Source organism: Schistocerca cancellata, chromosome 8, assembly GCF_023864275.1.
Source record: "Schistocerca cancellata isolate TAMUIC-IGC-003103 chromosome 8, iqSchCanc2.1, whole genome shotgun sequence".
In the NCBI taxonomy this organism is placed as follows: Eukaryota; Metazoa; Arthropoda; class Insecta; order Orthoptera; family Acrididae; genus Schistocerca; species Schistocerca cancellata.
Genome location: NC_064633.1, coordinates 73,998,261 through 74,026,122, shown reverse-complemented (window position 1 = coordinate 74,026,122; position 27,862 = coordinate 73,998,261). Strand labels below are relative to the sequence as shown.

At 43.5% G+C, this 27,862-nt stretch overlaps 1 protein-coding gene across 1 annotated transcript in view; it reads left to right on the top strand.

The window, feature by feature from the left end:
- The window catches only part of LOC126095365 (phorbol ester/diacylglycerol-binding protein unc-13-like), a 560,121-nt gene that overhangs the window by 110,346 nt on the left and 421,913 nt on the right, over positions 1–27,862 (top strand). Inside the window, exon 3 of the mRNA XM_049910171.1 lies at positions 15,334–15,451. Coding sequence (XP_049766128.1) covers positions 15,334–15,451 — 118 coding nt within the window. The remainder of the gene's footprint in view (positions 1–15,333; positions 15,452–27,862) is intronic.

The following is a 27,862-nucleotide window of genomic DNA, read 5'->3' as shown; positions in this document are numbered from 1 at the left end:
GTTTATTGATAACAAAATCGATTTTCGATCACATAGTTATCATCTTCAGTGCTATGGTGTACAAATTAAACTCATAGGCACTGGTTCACAGTTATCATCAGTAACCAAAGCTAAGAAACGATCACAATAACTAGTAACTCCAACACACTGCGTAAATGACACTGGTCATTATGTATAATGCGTAGGAATTGTAGAGAATATTATATTTGATAGTTTGTCTAAAGCCAGCAGGCAGGAGTTACTGTGATCATTTCTTAGCTTTGGTTACTGATAATAACTGGATACCAGTGCCTATCAGTTTAATTTGTACACCACAGCACGGACGATGATCACAATGTGATTGAAAATCGATTTTGCTATCAATAAACCATCAATATTACGGCCAACGCTGACCTTCCTTCTAATTTCACGCATGTGGTCGTTGTGCACGCAGCACTCCATGAAGTCGCCAATCAACGAAATGGCAAAATATGAGGTGCCTTTGTGTCAAAAATATAATTAACTGTAATTCAACATGTCACTGCAGCCTTCCCTGCAACAACAAGGAGGTCATACCAGCTCTTCTTTGTGTTTTACCAGTAGAAACATTCTGTTACCATTCTTCTTTAAGTTGTTGAAATGTATGTACAAGATCAAATTGCCAAATTGTAACTTTTTTGTGTAGAAGAAAAGTGAATACTTACTGTAACGAGTACTTCAATCTCAGTCCTGCTTTCACTGTTTTCTGGTAGGAATATCCTGTGCTTTATTTTGTAATTTTGTTCTTTTAGTTTGGAATGCTTATTAATTAATAAAGGCTTCTCATCTTGCGCCCTATTACCACACTTCGTAAATGATGCTGGTCATTATGTATAATGCGTAGGAATTGCAGAGAATGCCTATGAATAGTACGTAACATTTTGACAAAAATATTATATTTGATAGTTTGCCTAAAGCCAGCTGGCATTCTATACATTACCCAAGCGTTACACAGAATACCAGGATTTCACGCAACGCCGGTAACATACACAGCAAGTACTTCGGTTTAAAAATCTAAATAATAACACAGATATCATAAAAAAATTAAAGAATAATTCAGCGTGTCAATAATTCTAATTTATAAAGAATAATAATTACTATCGTCAAATTACCGGAATTTCGCGGAGAGTTTATTCACTTCCTGTTGGGCAACTCTACCTTAAACAATGTATTGTAAAATTTTGTTCCGTGGGAGAAAATGCTGTTTTGAGTTTTTTGTGTTAATTTCGCTTTTCGTAATGTATGTAGCTCCACGACCGAGAACAGAGCTGTTTTCCAAACACTTTTACAGGTTATTTTTGATCTGCATAATTAATTGGTATATGCACTCACTTGACATGATTAAAATCTTCAATATTTTTAATAAATCTGATTGTATATATGAATAGTACCCACCTAAAAGATACTGACAAATTCCGTTGCACTTCGTTTACCCCATACACTACACAAAATTATAGGTCTTCGATTCAGCTAAACACCCACGAACTACAATTATAAACAACTTACACTGAAACCATCTCACATAAAATATTGTGCAGAAAGTGAACTAAAGACTAGGTTTTATTGGCAGAATACTTGGAAGATGCAACCAATCGGCATCCCATCCGCTATTACAGAGTGAAATGATCGCTAAATAGTTTGAAAGTCGTTGTATGAACCTTCTACCACACACTTAATTGTGTTTATGCTCTTACAGTCCTTTCATCAGCGTGTCAATTGCCTTTTTTCTCACGACTGAGGTATGTTTTAGCCTTCTGATCTCTTTGCTAGATGTTTAACGACGGTGTAATATGCAAACTATGTAAGAGGTTTTTCAGATACCCTCGTAAACCGTTTATACAGATTAGGAACAGCTGTGGACCTATAACACTGAGGAACTTCAAAAGTAACTTTGGTTTTACTAGATGACTTCCCGCCAATTGCTACTTACTAACCTTCCTGACAGTAAATCACGAATCTAGTGGCAGAGCCGAGATAAATTGGATAGGAAGGGAATTCGATTAAAAGCAGCTTGCAAAAAGCGGTTTATAAAGCCTTTTGGAAATCTAGAAAAATGGAGTAAATCTGAGATCTCCAGTCGATAACCCTCATTGCGTCGCACGAATAAAGAGCTAGTTGTGTTTAACAAGTACAATATTTTCTGAATCCATGATTTTGTGCGTGTCTATGCGTGATCACACCACTTTAGCTGAGAATCGATATTCATCCTGGAAATTTTCCCTTTCTACGCATTGACTGAGAGAATCAGGAATGATGCTTAAAACAAATATCGATTTCATGCGTGCTGTAATTATGAGGCACAGTCAACGCTAGAGGGAAAGCAGCGCTGAGGCACTGCGCTAAAAGGCTGGGGAACTGGACTGCAGCTTATTCACTGATGGGCAAAAAAGAGTGAGAAAGAAAGAAGGAAGGAATGGGGGGAGAGAAAGAGAAAGTGAGAGAGAGAGAAAAGGAGGGAGCTTTGAGCGCCGTTGAGCTCCGCATTTTGGGGACCTGTAAAAATGCATACGGACTGAAATGTTCATTTACTTGGAGAGATAGACAATGCTATTGTGAAGATCTCTCGTTCCTTTGCTTTTCTTTCGGAATCTCTTCCGCGCTGGCGCTCCCGCGCGCGCGCGAGCACGTGCGAAATGTTTTCAGGCGGTGGAATGGGCCCTCGGCTGAAAGAGCGCGCGCACATTGTCCCCGCTGACAAAGGCCGGCGCCGTAATACGGCCTCTCTGCAGCGGCAGCGGCAGCGGGGCTCTCGCTCTCCGCCAGCCAGGTGGGCCGTCCCTCACTCAGAGTCCTCGTTTACCCTGCGTCCCGCAGTTAACTCTAGCTCATCTGATTGCGTGGACAGTGCAATATTCCGCGTGAGGTAGAACGTTATGCGATCAGAGAGAAAGCTCAGCTGATCCACTTTATATCTAGAAAGTAGGAAGCTGCTCGTTATCCTCTAGCGAAAACAAAGTGACACGATTCATTTCTGGGACAGGGAAAAAGTCGCAACACCAAAAAATATTTAATATAGTGTAATGAAATTTAAGTAATTAGCGTTGCGAGATCAGAGATTAACGTAAGCGCGAGATAAGCCATTGGAAATGTAAAATGCTGGTACATTAACAACCGGTGTAACCGCCAGAATGTTGAATGCAAGTATACGAACGTGCATGCGTCGTTTTGTGCAGGTGCCAGAAGTCAGTTTGTGGGACGGTGTTCCGTGCCTGTTGCACTCGGTCGGTCAACACAGAGACGGTTGATGTTGTTTGTCGTCTGATGAAGTCCCACATGTGGTCAGTCGGAGACAGATCTGAGGATCGAGTAGGCCAGTGCAACTTGTTGACACTGTGTGCGTCACATTGGGTTAAAAGAGCGGTATGTGGGAGAGCATTGTCGTACTGGGAAGCACCACCTGGAATGCTATTCGTGAACGGCAGCACAACAGGTCGGACCACCAGACTGGCGAACACATTTAAATGTCAAGAGAAGTAGAATAACCACTGCACGCTACAGGGCGCCTGGCTTGGAGCTGTCTAAGTAACCGATGTGTAACCGTCCATTTTGCCAGTGTCGTGGTAACTGCTGCTCCAATTGGTGCTCTAGATGCAATAGACGAGCCAGAGCCGTAAACTGTAGTAATTTATGGTAAGGTCTTATGGGACCAAGCTGGTGAGGTCGTCGGTCCCTAAGCTTACACAGTACTCAATCTAAGGACGATACAGCCGGCCGAAGTGGCCGTGCGGTTAAAGGCGCTGCAGTCTGGAACCGCAAGACCGCTACGGTCGCAGGTTCGAATCCTGCCTCGGGCATGGATGTTTGTGATGTCCTTAGGTTAGTTAGGTTTAACTAGTTCTAAGTTCTAGGGGACTAATGACCTCAGCAGTTGAGTCCCATAGTGCTCAGAGCCATTTGAACCATTTTTTAAGGACGATACACACCTCCATGCCCGAGGAAGGACTCGAACCTGCGACGGGGGAAGCGTCGCGGATCGTGACGAGACGCCATAGACGGCGCGGCTACCCCGCGCGGCCCAGAGCCCTCTGCTGAAAACGGTGGTGTTCGCTGTCGGTAATGCTACGTGGCAACGTGGAGACCGGTCTTGTGGCGACCCTACACCCTCGTGACCACCGCAGCCAGCAGTCGTGTACTGTCGCTACATTTCTGTCACGTGTTTCTGCAGTATCGCACGAGGAACATTCAGCTTTTGATAACCTTGTTACAGGACATCGTTCAAACTCAGTGACATGTTGATAGAGACGTCTTTGTTCCTTTATAGGCATTCTTCCATAACGCGATCTCACCACGTACAATCTCATTTGTAATTAATACTCAGGACCGTTACAGTGTGTTTATAAAACAAACCTGCTTTCTGTCCTAATAGTGGAGCAAGTAGCGCCATTTTTATGCGGCTGGTGCGAAAATTGATAGACATCATCTTTCAGATGTAGAAGCAAGCCTACAAACTTTCGTTTATGTGGAAATACTCTTTCATGGTGTTGCTATTTTTTCTGTCAGTGTGTGTGACTGATCTACCACAAAACATGACAAAATGGTTCAAATGGCTCTGAGCACTATGGGACTTAACATCTATGGTCATCAGTCCCCTAGAACTTAGAACTACTTAAACCTAACTAACCTAAGGACAGCACACAACACCCAGCCATCACGAGGCAGAGAAAATCCCTGACCCCGCCGGGAATCGAACCCGGGAACACAAAACATGACAGATGACTCTAAGTGTTCTCCTCTTTGCAGATGAGACAGTTGTTGTTGTGAAAGATGTGGAACGTAATATAAATGATGTAACTAATAGGATACTTGGTAACATCGGAGAAAAAATTAATGTTTAACTCCAACAAAACTCACTGCATACTATGTATATAACGGAATTCGGCGTAAAAGTGAAATTCCACTGTACAGGCTTTGTCAAACTCTCAATGAAATAAGATTTTCCTTAACGCCAGTGAGCTTAGGGATTCGGACTGTGTTTTTGTCTGAATTTGTCCCTTCGATAATGTAATTTTGTTTTTTAAATTCATTCCTATCGATTCAAATGGCTCAAATGGCTCTGAGCACTATGGCACTTAACTTCTTAGGTCATCAGTCCGCTAGAACTTAGAACTACTTAAACCTGACTAACCTTAGGACATCACACACAGAGCCATGCCCGAAGCAGGATTCGAACCTGCGACCGTAGCGGTAGCGCGGTTCGAGACTGTAGCGCCTAGAACCGCTCGGCCACAACACCGGCCGGCCTATCATTTCACAAATAAGCAGTCAATCCTTGGACCTTCACCTTTTGCGGACCAGTACTCTTCCAACTGAGCTACCCGATTAAGACTCACAACCCTCCTTACAGGTTTACTTCCGCCAGTACCTCATATACCACCCTCCAAACTTCACAGAATTTCTCCTGTGAAAATTTCGTGACTGTCTCTGCTGGTACAAAGGATATTACGGAGACATTAGTTAGTAGATGAGATACTGGCGCCAGTAAACCTGTCAGGGTGGGTTGTGAGTCGTGCTTGGGTAGCTTCTTGTTGGTAGAGCACTTGTCTGCAAAGGACAAAGGTCCTGGCTTCGATTCTCGATTCGGCACACAGTTTTAATCTGCCAAGAAGTTTCATACCAGCGCACACTCAGTTGCAGAGTGAAAATTCAACTTGCAATTTGTTTCCCACCTTGCAACGTCTTACTATCGGCACTTGCAGTCACGTCCAGTTAAAATGGGTATTCTGAATCCAATTTTTGTTCCTGCTTTTTCCTTCAGTAATTCGACAATAGCGGGTACTAATCGTAAAGTCTGTTGCAGCTGGCAATGTAGTAAAGCGTGCAACTTCGGAAAACTTATTTTTCGTACTACCACTTCATCAAGTGCTCTATCTCTGCAAATTCAGCACGAAGTGCTTCTTGATATACAGCACAATTAGTCACCCACAAATTGTTTGCCAATCGTTGTAATCTTTTGCTTTTACAGTGTCAACTAAATCTTTACATTATTTCTGCTTTGCGTCGCAATGCCCTTCCATAGAAAATTTGCGGTGCCCGTCGATCATGACACTACATGGTAGATACTTAGTACTCTCATCCATCTTTTCTGTCGTTCCCATTCAGTTTTAAAGGCTTCTGACGATAGATCCGCAAACTACGACTTCGTACACAAATTTCCTTTATACCACGAACAAAAAGCGAAGGATGAATTGTGCTGACACCACGATTATGCCAAAATGAAGGAAGTCGTGCCGATTGGAAAATGCTGCACCGCACTGCAAAATGAAATGCCGATCAGTACCGATTACTTCCGAGAAGGACCGAAACTGAGACGTACGGAGAAGTGCAGAGGCAGGCTGCGCCTCGGGCAGCCGGGGTGCAGCGCATTGTGCATGCGTGCGGGTTAGCTCGCCGCGGCCGACTCTTTTGTTAAGTATGTACGGACTCGATTCGTGTCCAAGTAGCCTTGTTGAGAAATTTCTGAGAATAAATGACATTCGCAACCTGAAGCCATCTGTAGGAACAGTACTAGTAACTTTGTTCTGTGCCATCCCCCTTTTTTTTATACGAAGCAGCCGAGCCATTCTTTCAGCAGGCTTTAAACAAGAAGGCCAGTTTCCAGATATGTTGTTTATATGAAAAAATTAAAGCCGCGAAGTGGTTTTGAATTAATGTGGAAGAGTAGATCGGCCTACAAATGGTCGCATGAAATGATCCACAAGCAGAAATGAGATGTTGACGTACTTCCTTCACCACCTGTAAAAGGAGCATGCCGAGTATGGTACTGTGCTGTTCAGACCTATCGTTAGATGTCTGCTCAAACTGTGATTTTAAAACTATTGCGTTTTACTATTTAAACAGCCACTAACTACGGAAACGTATAGGCTTTCCATTTGTTTCTACGTCGCACTGCCTAATATCTTCAGCTACTTGTTCAGAGGCCGGCCAGAGTGGCCGAGCGGTTCTAGGCGATACAGTCTGGAACCGCGTGACCACTACGGTCGCTGGTTCGAATGCTGCCTCGGGCATGGATGTGTGTGATGTCCTTACGTTATTTAGGTTTAAGTAGTTCTGAGTTCTAGGGGACTGATGACCTCAGATGTTAAGCCCCATAGTGCTCAGAGCCATTTGAACCATTTGAACTTGTTCAGATAAGAAAATTCTCGTTCTCTGTCTTGTCTGAGATTATTCTTGCTTTTGACAGATGCTTCCATCTCTATCTTTATTCAGAGCCATACCTTCTTAGGGCGGATGTTTTTCCTCTTTCCCCAGTATACTCTTATGTAAAGTTACACTAACTAGTAATATAAAACTGTGGTAACTAACCGGACCGCTGGGTAGTTTGGCTCGCTTTCGTTTGGGTTTGTCAAAAGCAGATGTTTTGCATATTAGGAGAATGTTTTCTACGAGATTATATGTATCACACTTACTATGTTTCAGTTTCACAAGAATTTTCAATACTTCAATTTTTATTATTATGTGTTTAGCGCCGTCATCCGACTGCTATTACATCTGTCTCCGTGATTTTTAACTTTCTGCGAATCTTCTCAAGATTTGTCTTCAACAGTTACGTCGGAATCGTAACTCTTCATAATAAGCTGCTCATATAAATTATAAACTTATGTAATCCTGTCTACCGCAAATCTCATTTATTTATTTATTTGACGGGATCAAATCAGGAACTCTGGCCATCTCTTATATCGGACCAGGATTTCATACATACAGTCCTTATTACGTCTTCGTTACTTAAGGAATGATCAACAATAATAAAATGATATTAACAGAACTAAAAATTGATTGTATCTGATAAGAACGTGAATAACTGTACTAGGAACTAATTGCGATAATACTAGCGCTGCTTCTATTGCTACTACTGCTGCTGCTGTTAACAATCAGAATATTAATAATAACAACGAATTATTGTTTCTTATTAACGGTGGTTCCATGGCGTGGTGGTTATGATACTAGACTGTTGCACGAAGGGTCGTGAGTTCACCTGAACTGTGAAATTTTAATTTCTATATTGGGTTCGAGTACATTCTAGAAGCATCCAAAAATGTCAAGAATCATTGTACTGGACTGTACCGCATGTGTTCTGGCCGAGGCAGTTCGCTCCGCGCTCTTGTATGTGCAAGTGCTGAATAAACCTTCGTTAAGTAAAATTAGAGTTCGTAATTCCTCTAATTAAACTTTCTTTACGTGACATTACTATTAATTTTTTACAGGAACAAGCTATCAGAACTAACGCCATGAATGCCATGTGGGATCTATCCCGCATAATACTGCCAGAGGATCCTGAACGTATACAAAGATAGACAATATTTGTTGCCACAGGTTCGCTTAGCCCGACGCAAATAGAACCATACTACGCTGCAGTATACGGTACAATTAGAACTGCCCTCTGCCAAGCACTTCAGAGTGATTTGTAGAGTATGGTTGTAGACGCAGATACTCCATAGCAGCATTTATTATTTTTATTTCATTATTCTCACCCCCATATACATCCTAGAAATTGTTTTAAAATATATAAAAAGATGAAATTCAGCTTAAAAGGTGAAACATTACATATGCTTTTAGGGTAATTAAAATAGATTTCCATTTGTGGTATATACACAACTAGCGTGGATTATTCTTTGCAGTTGGAAAGAGCTGCACTGGAATGGTGTTTGGAGAGGGGATTTTGGCGGTTCTGTAGGGTGGCAGAGCTTGGATTGTAGTGTGTAGATAGAAGTAGGTATGAGGTTGTGTATGCAGTGGGTGTAGGTGTAAGGTTGGTAGTTTTATTGGTAAAGATTCCACATCCGAGAGGCTTTACGTACTACAAGCAGTGGAAAGCCCTAAAATTGGTCAACGATTTCTTCCAGCATCAATGTTGCTAATTTTCACAAATTTACAAAAGAAAAACCATGGTTATGTGGCTGCGTGATTTATCTCACAGCTAAAGGGGAGAATATAGCAACTTTAAGAAAAGGGAGAGAAGGATGCTCTCATGCAGAAAACTTGACGGCACCTGTTCGGCTTGCACGGTTTATTTATTCAAGCAACTCCTCCGATACCCTCCTGAGGCTGTGTAGATTCCATCTCCCACGGAAATACTCGTATCAATGGCGGCCACCGGGTACCGGATGCAGAGTAATGTGGTGGGCATTTAGTATTTGAAAAGTGTCGTCTTGTATCTAAGTTTCGTTTACTAATTGACACATATAATTCTTGCGAAGTTGTTCTCTGGTTGGATGAAACAAATTGACTGTAGAAGAATTATCCGTTCCTTCTGCTTCTTTGTAACCGAATTTCAACAGTCATCTGCCTCTATCGATGCTGTTCAAATCAGTGAAACATATGCCAAACTCGACAAGAGCTGAAATTTGTGTTGTAGCTGCCACTGAATTACAGTCTATGCTTCCATCCGGGGATGATTAGATTTTATTTAGCTAGCTAGTTGTTTACTGAACATTTTATGTCGCAAACAGAGGACAGTAAATCGGAAACTAGAAATTATATAGGAAGTAATTTGGCTGTTTTGATAGCGCTAGGAAAAAAGTACATTTCGTCTGCCAATTTATTTATGAAACGTGCAGTGCAAAATGATTATTGAATTCAGTGTATCGACAGATTGTTCAATAATATATAAGCCATCTGGAAATCAGTTTCATTACGTTTGTTACAAAAAGTTCGTACTTACGTTACCGAAATAAAGAAATGATTTCCTGAAGCGCAGGGAAATAAATCAGTAAAGCAATGAATCCCTCCATGTTTCTGCGTTTTATTCGGACAGAAGAATACAGAAGTGCTATAAATATCTTAGTACGGAATGAACTCTCGAAAGATTTGGTCAGAGTTTACAGTTTTTGGAAATTTGTGGTAAGATCCTACGGAACGAATCTGCTGAAGTCATCGGTCCCTAAGCTACAAACTACTTAATCTAAGTTAAGCTAACTTACGCTAAGGACATCACACATACAAATGCCCGAGGGAGGACTCGAACCTCCGACGCGCGAACCGTGGCAAGCCACCCGAGACAACGCGGCAAGAGTTTACAGTTGTTCCGGTTTTTATTATTCCTTTAAATACTTGAGCTGAAGTACAGGCTCCTTTTATTGTTTTTCTTGCTATCTCATAAGGCAGCTGTAATGTCTAGTAAGAGAGTGAATTCAATTACTCTGCCAGTACCTATAAAAATTAGACTATCTATCTGCTACAACAGGTCTTAAAAATGTTGCGAAATAATCCTACGATTGTACTTAATCAGCCCTGTAGTACACGTGTGGGCTAAGGATTAGCTATGCCCCGGTGGAACATTGTTACAATGGCAGCTCAGTGTTGGTTCAGATGGCTCCGAGCACTACGGGACTTAACGTCTGAGGTCATCAGTCCCCTACAACTTAGAACTACTTAAACCTAACGACATCACACACATCCATGCCCGAGGCAAGAGTCGAACCTGCGACTATAGCGGTCGCGCGGTTCCAGACTGTAGCGCCTAGAACCGCTCGGCCACTCCGGCCGGCCAGCTCAGTGTCATTCCCAGCAAGGGTAGAGAGTAGATCTATTTAGTCATTATGAAATGAAAATGAGCACCATCGTAATCGGTTCACCTCACTCTTCAGCAGTGCACAGGTCGGCGAAACGGCTTCAAATAGAAAGACTTGCACCTGGCAGCCGAACAAGCCCCGATGAGATTTCCCAGCCAGTAACGCTATAGAATCATTCATTCATTCACTCATTAATTGTATAAGGTATGTTGTTTATTCCTTAGCATCTATCTATGGAGCAAAATTGACCCAGGCAGTGTTTCTGTCAACCAGAAAAATCATCTAGGAGATACCACTAAAAGCACTACAGCATTCTGTAGTCAAAAGAGACACAGAAGATCGATGAATTGTCAGGTGTATTGGATAAAATACGTATGAAGTTACAACATGGAAACAAATTATTTCTGTAACGTTTACTTACATTAGTATGCTCTACAGCAGTCTTTTAAATTCATTTAAATTCTAGGATATGACAGCGTTCATTACCTTCATGTTCGGTGCAGTTTTACTTCCTTCATTTCCTGGCGAGAGGGGGAAATGTGCTAACAGTGGGCAGTATAATCTAAGGTACTTCAGAGGACGACCGTCCAGTCAACACGCGTGGACTTTAATGATTTCATATACGTTGTAGTTGTTCCTACTCCTTTGTTGCTAATTAATTATTTAGGGTGAGATAAGGAGTGTTCCTACCGTGACACATTTTTGCGTCAGACATGGTAACGGCACAAGTTGTTCCTCGCGTATTGTTGCATGTCGAGAACACGTTCATCAAATTTTACTTAGAACGTCCAGCATGCCTGCATGTTCCCCAATTAAAACTGAGAGGTTTGCTTATCTCGTGTCTTGTAAGCTGCCTCGATGTCCAGCTGGTCGTCTTCTCCGCCGTTCGTGGCTCCACACGAGCATAAATTCGATTCCGAACAATGGAATAACAAGTGGAAAATTTCAACGCTGCTTTAATGAAAGTCTCGAAATAAACGAATGCCACCATGTTTTATCATTAAAGAATCAAGGAAAAATTAATAAGTTGAGCCAGTCTATTGGCAATATTGGAACGTCAGTTCGTGAATTCTAGTCGTCATATACTGAGCACGTATTGAAGTTTATACAATTACCTACCCACGAATTTAATGAGACTTCGAAGATGTACTTGCGAATTTATACATGAACATTTGCCCAGGCACTTTTAACTGACAACATCACCTTTACGCGAAAACGTATTCGGTTCACTGCAGATACGTGGTCGCTCTGAAAAAACTAGGCCGAGACTGCCTAGCGGCTGCTTGATTCTGGCTGCCAATACTAACTGCTTCCTGGTGCCTTACAGCATAATCCTTCCTACAGTGTATAATCAAATCTATTAAAATGTATGTCACCGTGGGGCATAAGTGCCACAACAGTTTAATCGATGTATGATGTCAGCTTACACTGAAGAGCCGAAGAATCTTGTACACCTACCTAAATCATAAAGGGCCGCGCGAGCAACACTAGATGGCACGGACTCGACTAATGTCTGAAGTAGTGATGGACGGAACTGACACCATGAATCCTACAAAGCTCTTCATAAAACCGTTAGGGTGTGAGGAGCCCTCGGTAGCGAGCGGTTCTAGGTGCTTCAGTCCGGAACCGCGCGACTGCTATAGTCGCAGGTTCGACTCTTGCCTCGGGCATGGATGTGTGTGATGTCCTTAGAGGACGTAGTTCTGACGACGGTAATCATATACGTTTTAAATTTCAGTAGTGTAATGAAACTGGCATTTTGTGGCTGTCTACGACTACTGTTTACCTACGAAGACGAAACTGCTTTACTTGTGATGAGGGAACAGGATTGTTCAAAACACACATTCGTTGAGGACAACTTAAAATAATAACTTGCCTGTAATAACCTGCCCTTGCTGTTGTTAAACATCGAATATTTAGTCCTCAATACAATATCACTCACAGTGACCATTTTTGTAACGAAGAAAACGTACATACGTGAAGCGCTTGTTTATATAAGGAAAAATGTTCTGGTCCAGAGTGAACCTCTAAGAACAATGAGTAGAAATATTCAGGACGTGGAATTCTCATCGCTCATTCCTGAAACATCGTACGGCGCTTTGGTTAAACGACAGATTTCGCTGACGGGAACTAAAGAAGCGTTACAGTTTCGATTTATACAAATCTACGTGGAGAAATAGTTACGTGATGACAACAGGGCCGTTGCTTGAATTTAGAAGAGAATTTCCTGAAAATGATAACGAACAACAAGCTTATATTAACAAGAGTAATGTGTATCTTTATCTGTCCGAAGCAGTGAAGAAGAAATTATTTCATCATCCAATTTCCTTCAAACTCGTTCCTACTGCCGGTGAAAACTTTCAGCAGTATACGCCTCAGTCCCGTGTGCGTTGCGTCAGTGCCTGGAATTACTGGCGCACATTGAAGAAAGGATGGAAGAGCACTCACTTCGATTTCCACACGCTACAGGTTGCATGTGAAATAACCGGTATTTTTAATTAGAGAATTGCGCCTTCGCGAAATCGATCTATAGAGCTATTGGTTTCAGAAATATGGAGAAACATCCCACGCTGTCAAAGTTTTCGTGAAAATGCTTCATCATTATTGATGTTATGTTTACTGGCTGACTGATTCCAACTACACCGCCTGTGTGTGTATACGACATCAGTGTTTACATATCACTTCCTGCGTGTCTACCTTGAACTTGAGTATCAACCTTAGCGAGAACTGCTGTCTAAGAGACAATTAAGGAATTCCATTCAAGATTTCTGGTTCTGCAAATCTACGCCGCAAGTTAATGTGCAGTGCGTGACGGAGGATACATCGTACGTATATTAACAGTTTTCTTTCCTATTCCATTCGCGCACTGAGCAAAGGGGAAATGATTATATGCCTCTGTACTCGCCCTAAACTTTCTTATCTTATTCTCGCGATCCCTATCCGACACAATCGTTGAGGGTAACAGAATTTCCTCGAATGCTTAAATTACCCCGAGCTCATCCACAAAGAAGTAGCTTACAAGGCGCTTGTAGGACCGATTCTTGAGTCCTGTTCATCGATGTGGGACCAGCACCAGATAGGACTGATCGAAGAGATAGAGAAGGTTCAACGAATAGCTGTACGTTTCGTCGCGAGATCGTTTGGTTGGCACGACAGAGGCACTAAGAAAACTCTAGTGGCACACGTTAGAAGAGAGGCGTTGTGGATCACGGAGAGGGTTACTGTTGACATTTCATGTCTGCTGTCTCGTACTATTGATTTTAAGTTTCTGTTTATCTGTCTGTTTACGGTTTAGATGGACTGTTAAACTCTTTCGGACCACACTGAGCTGTACTGCAAATAAAAGAGCGATCTTAAGATAAGCACTCCAGGATACGTGACGCTAATACCGTGCAGCATCCTGCTAGCCTCGATAATAGCCTTCATTCGGCGTGAAGTGTGTCCACAAGTGCTTTCTGGTGTGTAATAACCGGCTGAAGTCAACGACTGATGACAAGAACCCAAGCATTTTTGCAAATCGTCCCAGTCATCTTTCACGGGAGTGTGATTCGGTGATCTGTCAGATAATTTGAGGAGTGATAGGACTCTTGAACGTTCGTCAAACCAAGAAGTTCGGTGAACACGGCTATTGTACTCTCGGAAGACATAAATACCTACAGCGTACTCGCCATGGAAGTGTGGAACGAGAGCAATATCTAGACACCTCGCTGTCCGAGCTGTAGAAACCCTCGCAACGTGCTGCCAGTCTTATTTTGCTGAAATGAAATCCCAAGATGGCTTCCCACGGAGGACAACAAAACGGGACGTAGACGATCGTCGACGTACCGCTGTGCTGCAAGGGTGCCGCGGGTGACGAGCGAACGGGCCTGCTGTGAAATGGAGCGGCGCCCCACAGCAGCTGCACTGGTTGTCGCGACCCCAGGCGCCTCTTCGATGGTCATCTCGGCTCAGTTCGAGGTGCCAGACAATTGTACCTGTCGCCCGCCATGCGGCCTGACAACCAGGGGTGCTGGCCTGGGCTGCCATCACAGCAGGACCCCTTCGACTGTCACCCACAGAACCCTTACAGCACAGCGGTACGTCGACGATATTCGACGCCCCGTTTTGTTGTCCCTCACGGCGGGCTATCCTGGGCTTACATTTCAGTAAGATATTGCCCACCAGCACCTGGCTAGAGTTTCTACTGCATGTCCACGTGCTCGGGAAACTCTGCTTTGGCCAGCAAGGTCACTGCATGTCTTTCCAATCTGACAACGCCCATAGCAACAGGAAGGGCTCTCAAACCGGCTCGGCATTTTGACGGTGTATCGCGCCAGTCGGACAGAATTTGGCGCGGTATCCTTTAGGAGGATATCCGACAATTCTACCAAACAGCGCCAAGAAGAATAACTGGTTGCATAATTGTCAGAGGTGGACCGAGACATTACTGACTTGCTCAATTAAGCTCTTTCTGTTGAATAACTCATCCAATTTGTCTGAAAGTGTGTAATCATTTGTTTATCTATACATGTACATTACATCTACAGATTTCCATCCCATTCGGATAATTCCTTTGTTGTGACTTTTTTTCTTGTTCTGTAGTTTGGACTGAGAGCTTACGTTTTTATTTTTTTAAAGCAAGGTGGGGTAGCTGTTATTGTATTAATTTCTGATCTTAATCATTAAAGTATCATAGGTCTGAAGGACACTTTTTCTTTCCTGAATGTGAAAATCGTAGGATCACTATAGATCCACCAAACACTGTACACCAATCGCAGATCGCAGCTTGAAAGCGTGATAACGGTGTGTCGTGTGTGGTGTGTTTCAGCGAGACCAACGACGTGAACACGGGCCTGCTGATAGAGGCGTGGAGCAAGGGCATGCTGTGGGACCGCGCGCTCGGCTACCACTGGGTGCCGCTGCCCTCCGTCAAGTACTCCAACGAGGTGAGTGCGCCAGCGCCCATCCGAGCAGCACTCTCCGTATGTGCAGTTTACAAGTAATTGTCGATGTCCTCTGTGTACATGCAACAAGCATTTTGCTCAGACCACGAAATGTAGAAGTGAAGTTTGCGACTGACTGTACATGTCCGCTCTAAAAATGATACTGTCCAGGAATATGTTCGCATTTTCTTCAGTACTGGAAGTATTACACAGAGCAACAAAGTTAATGAAACACTTTTCCAAAATGCCCTAATTGTCTTCCATTGCGACGCACAAGTTTGAAATTTGGCTCAAAGGTTTGCACAACCCTCCTCTTTAATGGTGCAAAAGCATATCTCGCTTCGACGTCACGTTTGGACTCGGCGATGCACCAAACATCGAGGTGACGACACATCGACACATTCGAAAAAAAAAAAAAGTCCGCAGCTCAAAGGATCATGTGAGCTGTAAGATTGGTTAATGATGTCACATTAGCACCAAATTGGAGCATAATTCTGCTCAACGCCACCGTAGACGTGCCACACGATGAGAAAGTCGTCACAGTCCGTACTAACCTCATGACATCCCTTTTTCTGACGTCGTACGTTACCATCGTTGAATCCACGCGGTTTTTTATGGATGGACATTTCACCACCTGAATCCGCAGGGGGTGGAATAAAGTTCATCAATGGAACCAGTGCTTTCCCTGGAGCGTTGATTCCCGCACATTTCACGGTTGAAAACGACAGTGCGAAGAGCAGTGAGCAACAGGGAAATGTTCTCGACCACCTTTTGGCACTGTCATCACTCCTGGAGGTTTCAACCTTTCTGGGGCCGCATCCCCGTCAAAAGTGGCTGCACCCCTTTGGAGCACAACGAGACCGCATTTTGGTTCTCTTGTACAGGTTAAAGCCATTAAGGACTGTTCAAAGCTATTGAAACAAATCTGAAAATCATCCAAAGTAGCAAGGGATACATACGTTTTATAAGCTCTCCTGTTTTTCATCCTCCTGTGACATGACCATGCGGGAGTGCAATATTAACATGTGCTCGAATAAATCGGCGAAGGTTAAAACCCACCAGTTCGGCAACATCCTCATTGCCACCCACGTTACAAATGTACCTGCCAGGTACTTCGACACCAGTTGAGCCTGGTGGCTGCTGTAGCGCCTAATGGTAGGCAAATTGCACCCAAGCGCTATCGAAGGGGTTGCATAAATTCACATTTACATTTCGTCGAATAGTTTTGAACGGTCTTTACTTTTTCCAGCCTGTATACGAGAGCAAAAATTGAGGCCGCGCTGTACTCCAGAGGAGACAGATAACGTCCAATGGGGACGCAGCACCACGATGTCCTTAAGGGGGGAGCTGAGTTGTCCGGGGGGCGTCAGCACCGTCACAGTCTGTGAACATCGTCTTCCTGTCGCTCATCGCACTGTGAACTGTCACTTTCGACCGCGAAGTGAGAGAGAATCGACGCCCAGGGAAAGGGGTGGTTTCGTTGATGGCCTTTATGCCACTCTCTGAGGCTTTTTCTTGTCGTGTCGGAAAGACTTTCCTCGTCCACCCGCAAGAAAACCACTTTATATGAACGCTGGGTGTCGCTGTTGCGACGTCCACCGCAGAGACGTCAAAAGAAGGCCACAAATTTGGCCAGGAGGGGCGGTCACGACCTGCAGAGCGCCCACGGTGGCGCTGCGCAGAACTGTGCTGGAACTTCGTGCTAACGCGACATCTTACGGCTCACATCGACTACCGAGCTGTCCTCTTTTTTTCGCATGTGTCCAACACCTCGCTGTCTGAGACGCCGCCTGGACGAGGATGACGTCACAGGTCCTCACAATTTTGCACCAGTACGGAAGAAGGTTGTAGGCACCATTGAGCCAAATTTAAAATTTATGGATCACAGCGGGAGCAAATTACGCGGTTTCCAAAAAGTAGTTCTTTAACTTTGTTGCACGGTGGTAAACATTTTCGAACGTTTGAAGAATACAACTTTAATAGTTATACTTTATTAAACCACATTTTTCATGTCAGAAATTGATCATGATTTGTGTTTATATGTTGTGCTGCATTCTTGTCTACTGCACGTTACTACAAATCTCATCCACGATACTACCAATAAAGACTGTTGCTTTACGTTGTTAACAAAGAGCACCCTGAAATCGTTTGTAGACGTACTCTTGCAGCACATAATATCGCATTAAAAAAAACTTACTCTTAGCTCAGTTTTGAAATCTGGTGCTCCTCCACACTCCTTTTATGTTTTAGTGATTTCTGGTTTCTGAAGTTAGAAAAAGTCAGCGTCAAATAGAGTGGTCTCGAAATAGTATGGGTGACGCTAAACTATACGTCGAAATAATTCTGATACAAAATTAGAGTGCGCCTCTCTTGTATCTACACACTCCGAAGCTAACAGAAAAAAACAACCGATGTTAAATTTTCATTTATTTCGAGAGAAGTGAAAATGACTCGGAAGCAAATATGTAATTGCTCATATAATCGCGTAATCAATAACAAAAGAAATATAAACAAAAAATAATAAGGGAAACGCTACAAAAAACAGCATCGAGAGGAGATGTGTTACATTACAACCAAAAGAAATAGACAGTTATGACAAACTGGCGCAATCACAATTCTTTTGAATTAAGGTCTGGTACACGTAGTTCTCTTTGGCGAATTTTAACTTTAGCTAGTATGCCTTTTCTGAAGGCGGATGTCTTCCATTTTTCAAGGAAGTTCCACGCGGTGTGACACAATGAGTCAACTATTAAAGTCGGCAACCGTGCGTATGTTTTGAGACTACGTAACACACAGCATACAAATAAGCCATACTTTATCACTGTATTTGAGAATGATAGTACGGATCAATTTTCAACGAACTTTAAATATAATTTCAAATCATTGCGGAGCTTTTTCTCTCTCAAGCACCACAAAATCCATTGGTGCCTTGTTACCTCCACAAAATTATATCGTTAAACTGCAATTTAAAGACATTCCTTTTATACATTACTTTTGGTATGACCAAGCGTAAAATAAACGTTTCCATTCTTAGCACTATTTGCATTCCAAGAACATAAAGTGATTATCGCGTTTTTGGTTTACCACTTTTAGATTTACCACCTTTTGTTTTGACCTTATTGCGGGGTCGGTGTGTCGAACCCGGGACTCCAGATGGACAAGCTGAAGCCGGGACCCAGCGCGCCGTATTTCACCACAAGGCCGAGCAAGTTGAAGCGCGTCGAGGGGCAGCGCAGAGTGATACAGCGGTATTCGGAGACATTTCTTTATTCGGCTAATTTACAGTGCACGATGGGTGAAGCGTAGTGTCGGCGTACCGCCCGCGAACAGTGCCCCGAGTCCCACTGCGTCAGCAAACCCTGGAACGCCGACGCTGCAGCTGCCGCTCGGCTGGAAGTCGGCCGCGCTCTCCGCGGTCGCCGGCCGCCGATGCGTCGCGTCCAGCACTGCGCTGCTGCCCACGCTTCCCTGGTCCTCACCGCTCCCTCCGACCGTGGGATGTACTGGTCAGCCGTGGCCCTCGCGCTGCCGCTGCTCCCAGGACAGGACCAGACTCGAACCCGCGCCCTCCTGGAATCGGTGCCACTAGTGGTGCGTGCCGGATGGCGACACCCGCCTCCATCCCCGACGCTGCTGCGCCTCCTGCAGCTTACGCCTCGCCCGAACCCGGTACGCCAGGTGGGAAGGAAAGTGGCTCGTAGCCTGGAATGGAAACGAGCTGCTCCTGGACCCGCTACAGACTGCTGTCACTGCCCTCTTTCAGGTAGACCAACAAATCTCCAAGTTCCAAGTTCCGTGCTGTCGGTCCGTCCTGCCCTGGTGTTGTGTCACCGGAGGTGGAATACAGCCCCGACAAGTACACAGAAACAAAGTACGAGTTTATGTAGAATACTTACAACATTGCTGCCAGACTGGCCCCTATAAGCGTAGACCAGCACAGGTCCGTCCCGACGCTCTACTGATCTGGCACACACCCCCAAACTAAAATTGCCCGTCTGTTTCTATTGGCTTCTCCGTCGCTTCTGACGTAGTGTCAGAGAGAGACAGAAACTATGACAGGGATAAATTCCCACAAGTCATCCACTTACAAATCGCCCTCCTGGCTCTGGCCTAGTGCCCCACCTCATACATTGGAATTTCAAGCAACGCTGCGGTTTCCTGCCTCGTTGTTGCACCACTCGAAACAGATGGCGCGTGCAATGCCGCCGTCGCAGCTCCGCGCCCACGAGTGCCGTGTTTACCTTGCCTGGCCTGCTGGACGTCGTCCGTTACCACACTCTGCCAGCGGCCACAGATTTCATCGCCCAACCGCGCCTTCATTGAATTTTGATAAAATTTCCGTTTCCCTCTACTAGGTCTGACTCTAGCGCAGCAACCTTTCCAATAATCTGACGGTGAACAATCTGAAAATAATAAAATAAATATGTGTATGGTGTTAGGTCTTCACCCATAGACGTTTGATACGATTAATGTCAAATATTTAACGCATTAACTGAGTAGTACAGTATTTAAACGTCTGAAGTTTTTTTATACGTGGGAGTTCGATCCTGTAAAGAGTCTGGGGTAGCTGAGTTACTGGTAGTTCTTAATAAATTTGAATACAGTTTACACATATGAGCTCGTGGTATAGCAGGAAACATTCGATTCTCCCTGTCCGCTATCCGTAGAAACTAGAAGAATTGTTACTGCAGTCTACCTACTTAGTAAAGGCACTAAAGCTCTAGTCATACGTCCAATTTGCGTCTATGCAAGTCTTACGTAGATAGTGCTCCAAAAATACTATGCTTTAATAAAGATAGGCTGGATATTTGTAAAAGGCAAACTACTGCTTAAATTATGTAAAAAACATTATACGAGGTTGTTTTAACGTTTTATGTGGGCTCTATAGTAATATATTTAAAAGAATACCAGTACATATTGCCGAATACCGGCCCCGAAACTCATAACTGCTACCCTACTTTAAACTGGACCTACCTTTAATGCCATCATTTTTAAAAGGTCAGTGAGTTACGTCGTCTTCTCAGTGAAACGTTTTTGTAGCCTGTAGTTAGCAGTTTCAGTAGTAATGTCTCGGTTATTCTATAGAGGCTACACTGCTAAACCTGTCCTAATAAGTCAGTATTACACTGAAGCGCCAAAGAAACTGGTATAGACATGCTTATGCAAATACAGAGATATGTTGACAGGCAGAATACGGCGCTGCGGTCGGCAACGCCTATATAAGACTACAAGTGTCTGTCGCAGTTGTCAGATAGGTTAGTGCTGCTACAGTGGCAGGTTATCAGGATTTAAGTGAGATTGAACGTGGTGTTAGAGTCGGCGCACGAGCGATGGCAAATAGCATCGCCGAGGTAGCGATGAAGTGGGGATAACCCTGTATGACCATTTCACGAGTGTACCGTGAATATCAGCAATCCGGAAAAACATCAAATGTACGACATCGCTGGGCCTGCAAAAAGATCCTGCAAGAAATGGATCAACTCGTTCAGCGTGACAGAAGTGCAACCCTCACGAAATTGCTGCAAATTTCAATGCTGGGCCATCAACAAGTGTCAGCGTGAGAACCATTGGACGAAACATCATCGACACGGGCCTTCGGAGCTGAAGGCCGACTCGTGTACCCTCGATGACAGGACGACACAAAGCTTTATGCCTCGCCTGGGTCCGTGCACACCGACATTGAACTGTTGATGACTGGAGACGTGTTGCCTGGTCGGACGAGCCTCGTCTCAAATTGCGTAGAGCGGATGGATGTGTACTGGTATGGAGAAAACTTCACGAATCGATGGACCCTGCATGTCAGCAGATCACTGTTCAAAGCTGTTGGGGACTCTGTAATAGTGTGGGTTGTGAGCAGTTGAGGTGATGTGCGACCGCTGATTCGTCTAGATATGATTCTGACAGGTGACACGTACGCAAGCATCCTGTATGATCACCTGCATCCATTCATGTCCATTGTGTACTTGGACGGACTTTGGTAATTCCTGCAGGAGAGTGCGACACCCCACACGTCCGGAATTCCTACAGAGTAGCTCTAGGAACACTCTTCTGAGTTTAAACACTTCCGCTAGCCACCAAATTCCCCATACATGAACATTTTGCAACGTATCTGGCAAGCCTTCCTGTGTGCTCCACTCCCTCGTGCTGTGACGGACAGCCCTGCAGGATTCATAGCGTCAGTTCCCTCCAGAACTACTTCAGACGTTAGTCGAGTCCATGCCATGTCGTGTTGGGGCACTTCTGCGTACTCGCCCCGGCGCTACACGTTATATTAGGCAGGTGTACCAGTTTCTTTGGCTCTTCAGTGTATCTGTTTATAGACATAGCTCTAAAACGGTGAATTACGTGAGTGAGGGAGGTAAGAGAAGTGTACATGTGGTCACTCGTGGCCCTCGGTTGCCTGTCGGAGGATTCTACGCAATGGTCGCTTCTTGCAACAGGAGATGAGTGCGTGACAATTAAGTTAACCAAGACGACAAAGAAGCTGTCAATCAAAGGACTCGTGCAGACATCGACCGTAACAGGAAATCTGTCAGCGACAACAACTTCTGTCCCTGCCTGCTCAAATGGCTGCGAGGAGAGAACCAGTTGGGTTGGTCAGGTGGGAACAAACCCTGAAAATGTCCGCCAGAGAAAACTCAACGGTTTTCAAGGTTCGAAAAGAGGTGATATCTGCAGTGTGGGCAAAATCAAATTGCTTTAATTAGAATAATCGGTCATGATCGCAAATCATGTGTTGTTTCATTATTGGTGACAGTGTTCATAGTAGACCATCTACCGACCAGAGGGTGAGAATGTAATTTTATAAAATTTCATTGAGGGAGGGAGATCAGGAACTACACACCCGTAAACAATATGTAGTAATCAATATGCAATAAAGTTGCAAAACTAGAATACAAAATGTTATAGTTGTTGGTGACCCTCCTAGCCAATTAGGAGAGTTCTGGTGTATTGCGGGAGGCTCCCGTCGTTAGCTGCTGAATGGGATGCAAATGCTGCGAGATAGAAAGGGGAAGCTCCGTCCGTCGCTCTGAGCCAGACCAATCAGAAATATGATAACGAAAATATGGGAAATAACCGTTTTTTTTTACACAAAACGTCGCAAATGCTTACGTAAAACCACAAAAATCGATCGTAATTGAAAAACACATTTTAAAAAATTAAAGAAGGAAAATGAAGAACGGAAAAGACGTGAAAAACGGCTTGGATAAAAAGAGCTGCCATCCATGGGTAGTAAATAAAAATATACCATACATGTCTTGTCGAAGATTATAATACAAGCAGTATGAACATCGATGCGTACATGTCTCGAATACAACGTCACTAGTTGCCATGGGGTCGGACCGCTTGATCTCCAGCGATGGTACGTGCCTGTAGCGTAATACGTGTCCTCTCCATTATGAGTAGGAAAGGAAAGCAACCGGTTATTATGGAGACAGGCGCTATCTAAACTTGTCGCCATGGCTTTAACATGTGCCCCTTTTCCATGTATTAAAACGACAGTGAATTCATATACGAACGAAAAAAAGAAAATATTTAATAAGATAAATTTACCGGGAGATAGGACTGATGTCTCCTTTTTTTTAGTTTACAAAAAATGTTCACTGAGCTAAAAATTAGCAATTTATAAGTGGTGTTAGGTAAGAAAATTGCATCAGAGGTAAGAAATATAAGGCAGGCCTATAACATTATATTGTGTTCCTACTAAATACGAATGTCTTTTGTGTAAAAATTCAAAAATTTACTACTTTTGTAACTTTATTTTATCTGGATTGCTGCATAAAGTATATATTTGTGTAATTTTTGAAATTCCTCACTGAAATTTTATAAAAATTATGTTTCACCCTCAGGTCTGAAGATGGTCTACAAAGACTGAAACTTGTGACCAGTGATGAAATAATACGTCATTTGCGGTCATGGCTGATTATTTTCGTTAAAGTGAGATGTAGATCGCTGCCGTCCGTAACATGCTTTCAAGAGTTATTAAAATGAAAGGAGTCTGCAAAACATTTCATGAGCCTTAATATAGGCAGTGCAACATTCATCATCCGCCGCAGGTGCGACTGATGTAAAGTGGCCTGCATATCTTACAGTGCATGAAATAATTTACAGACTAGTTTTATTTGCCTACTCTTTAGATAGCAGTGTTAGAGAACAGACACTTTGTACGACCGTCTCCATGAAAGACTATCCTCTGAAAAGTTACAAATAAATTGTAGCTTTAAAAAATAACAGAAGTGATGACTAACGTTTTGATGACAGTTTGTGTAGACGGCACACTCGCTCTCTGGCATTCGTATGGCCTCCGCATCACGCCGCCACACCACACGAACCAAGTCCTCTGCGTTTTTCTCATCACAACTTGTTCATTTTTAACACGCTTCTTGTATCCAAAAAAATCTTATCCGTGCCTGGCTCAAATAACAGACTGAGTCTTGCTATCCCTTCCCATCATCTAGCTGTAAAATCAAACAGAGGTCTCAGTACTCTGCAGGTAGGACCGAGGTCCAGAGCATGCCTGTAGGTGCTGACGTGGTTAATGTGAGCGGTTAGTCTTGCTGAGGAGTAGTCGAGTGGCATTAATCTGGCAGCGAGGCGCAGTCGGTCAACGTAGTTCAGAAGCCGTGAGCTACCCATTAATTCCCAGACAGAGAGCAATGTGAGGGTAGCATGACAATGTTCCAGAACTAAATACATCTACATTAGTTAGGATTTCAATCATCTCCGGCAACAGGCAAGAAGGAATTAAGTCTCTGAAGAACCTACACGAACTCGTAGTAAATGCCAGAATACAAATGGTATACGTAAACACACAGTATAAGGAAACAAGTTGTTATTCAACAATCAGCGCACAAAAAATAAGATCAGGAAAATCTCTTGCGTAGACAAATTCAGATATTTATGTATGTTTGTTGAACCGACAGGATTAAAGATCCTGGAGGGCGGAGCAAATGCGAGTAGAACTCGCTCTCTGGACGTTGTGTACAAACTTAGTGATGTATATAGATAAGTCATCTATAGCTTTTGATAAGTGAGTTTGGGAGTATGTAAATACGTGACATAAATGGCCGTATCTTTTGATTATATTGACCTAGAAGCTTAAATCTGTTGCATCGCCAAGGGACCGCAGACATCAGTGTTTGACATAATTCCATCGTGATGCCTCTTCATTGCTTACATCTCCATTGCTTCTGGGGATGTCAGCCTGTGCAGGAGACAAACCTCGTGGCACAAACAAACGCTAATTTCCAGAATTCCGATGTCTTCAAGAACTGTAAAATATTTTCATCATTATATACGGAGCAGATTCAGCTTCAGTCATGATGTATGCATGAAAAACTACTACTTTTTTCTATTTAGGTCAACTGAATTGTTTTGCAACGGATATTACCCTATCATGAGTATCTACCACTCAAGAAAAGTTGCGTATATGTTACAGGAATGCGCGCTTGTAGATGAGTAATCACAAGAGCACTTAAAAATATGTCCCGGGAATTATACTAATCCATTAACATCCGGAATACGCTAAGGGGCATTAGTTTATTATACTTATCAACCAACTAGCTGCGTAAAACATACAACTGGAGCTAGTTAGCGAAAAAGGTTTGTTATGTGTGACGGGCACGCAATATCTTCTTCCATAATTTATCCCCGCTGTTCTATGTTACGTAAATATGGACGATATGATGGCCTTAGAAAACTTTTCCTATGTCACTTAGAGCTGACATAATAGGGAATTCAATAGGAAAGCGGAAATTTTATGACATGTTGCTGTGAAAGCTATTAATTTTAGGGAATAATCCGGATTTAAATGAACTCCATTGATAACGTAAGTTTCTCAAGTAATTCGTCTCCGCGTAATGGGAACTGGACTTCAGCGGACTCGTTAATGTGAGCTTAACACTATTACAGCAGTTGGAGACAGAAAATCACGAATTTACAGATGTGAGGTCACTAGACCAAGAGCTTCGTGAAAATTAAAGCACCATGAAGAAGGTGCGCGTCGTGTGTGGTACGCAGGGGGGCTACGAATGCTAAAAGAGTTTCTATTAATATGATTATCGCTTTTGCAGTTACTTTTTATTTCCCCGATAACCATCAACTCTAAAAAGGTAGTTTGGCAAGTTTCCTTGGTGGCTTGAAAAACTCAGTCAGAACTGTAGGCTGCCAGTCCCGTATCATTCCTCTTTGCCGTTATTTCGCTGCATCATTTTCATACAAGCGCTGATCAACAGTGAATATGACTTTCGAGATTTGTTAAACCAGTGATAAGGAATGAAGTAAAATTCCACATAGTTCACTTCGTTATACATCGTTTTTGTTTTTGTTGTGTGAGTGAGTCAAAATACGTGGTTCTTCTTGATAAACTGTGATTCTTTTTCCCCCTGGTGAACTTGAATAATGAACATATACAAAAAGGACATCACAGGTTGTCACAGGTTTGTTTGATACATGGGAGAGCGTCATGGAGATGAAGAAAAAGTAAACGGGCAAACGCTTGAAGATAGACGCAAACTGTCCTGTGAAATCCCAGTAATGAACCTTCAAGAAGCAACTTTGTTTCAGGTCCCTATGGGACCAAACTGCTGGGGTCATCGGTCCCTAGGCTTAAACACTACTTAATCTAACTTAAACGGGCTTACGCTAAGGACAACACACACACGCAAACCCGACGGAAGACTCGAACCTTCGACTAGCCGGGGGGGGGGGGGGGGGCGGCAGATAGTACCCTCTGCCATGTACTTCACAGTGTCTCCCGTAAGTTGCACACTGATGCTTGTTTTGGAGCTGAGCAATCACAGTCACATATTCCAGACCGTAAATTTCTGTTTATCTTACGTCAACTCTCCTGTGAATCTCCGCACCACGTGTTTTGATAAAAGTAAGCGAGCCATGTCATCATGAATCCGTAAATTCGATCCCGGCAGCAGTGCTTTTCAAATTAAATAAATCGAAAAATAACAGAATTGTGGCTCGTTGTTAATACGTGTCATAAAAATTATGTCTCATGCAAAACTCTACGTTCTCCAGTAATGCTCCAATTTAATAAATTGGTGTAAAGATTTGTGTATTTGCTCTTTTTTATTCGAGAAAATTTAGAGGTTGATGTCGATATTTAGACCGATGACGATAATAAACAACAATTAAATAGACTCTAAGACAAAAAAGACACACCACAATAGAATTATTTCATTTGGAACGAAACCATTTAGATGTGATATACATGTCCAGACAAACAAATCACTACAGTTTCAGAAAGAATCGGTGATTTATTCAACAGAAAGAGCTTCACATGTTGAGCAAGTCAATAACGCGTTGGGCCACCACTAGCCCTCATGTAAGCAGTTTTTCGGCTTGGCGTCGATTGATACAGTTGTTGGATATCCCCGTGTGGGACGGATTCTATCCAATTGGAGCGTGAGTTCGTCAAAATCACGAGATGTTTCTAGGATCGTGCCCATTAAGATCCAAACGTTATTAGCTGGAGAGAGGTCGGACGACCTTGTTGGTTAAGGTAGGGTTTGGCAAGCACGACTACAGACAGTAGAAACTCTCGCCGTGTACGGGTGGGCGTTATCTTGCTGAAATGTAAGCCCAGGATGGCTTGCCATGAAGGTCAACAAAACGGGACGTAGAATATTGTCGACATACCTCTGTGCTGTAAGGGTATCGCGGATGACTAGCTAAGGGATCCTACTAGGAAAAGAACTGGCACCCCAAACAGTCAGTTCTGGCTGTCTGGCCGTGTGTCATCACTGAAGACGATTCCACCCTAGTCAATGAGAGTCCACGCCGAATGTACACAACACGTTTCTAAATGGGCTTGTTGATACACAGAGGTCATCGGTAGTCGGCACGAGGGGCGTCGTGAACCCAGTCCGCTTTCTGTGAGCCGGCTGTTAATGGCCCTTGTGCTCCCCGACCCACCAGTTGCACATTGGATGGATGATTATGATGAAACTGTGGCCTCTCTGACGATTGCTCGGCCCTCACGTTCTGTTGTCTCTGGGTCGACCGCTTCCTAACTGACGCCGTGTTCAGCCAACATTGTCCTCTCCCAAAGCTGGCTTCTGCCTATATTGTTCACGCGCCTGTGTGCGAGGTATGGTTGATGTCCAACTGAGTGCACAGAATGAAATTGACAAAGTCTTTATGCCCTGGTATCGACACGTCCTCTGGTTACCATCCTTGCCAGCTGCTCGGTGACATTGCGCTACAGCGTTACAAAGTCCGTCGACACAATTATGAATATCAATTTACGACCAGTTTGCATAACCCCTTCGTTGTGCATCATGTTTTTTGTCTTAAGAGTGCAGTTGCCGCAGATATTTTTATCAACAGGACGTGTGAAGATACAGGATTCTCGCAAATATTTCGGCCAGGGAAAATTACAACGTCCGTTGAAGATAAGAT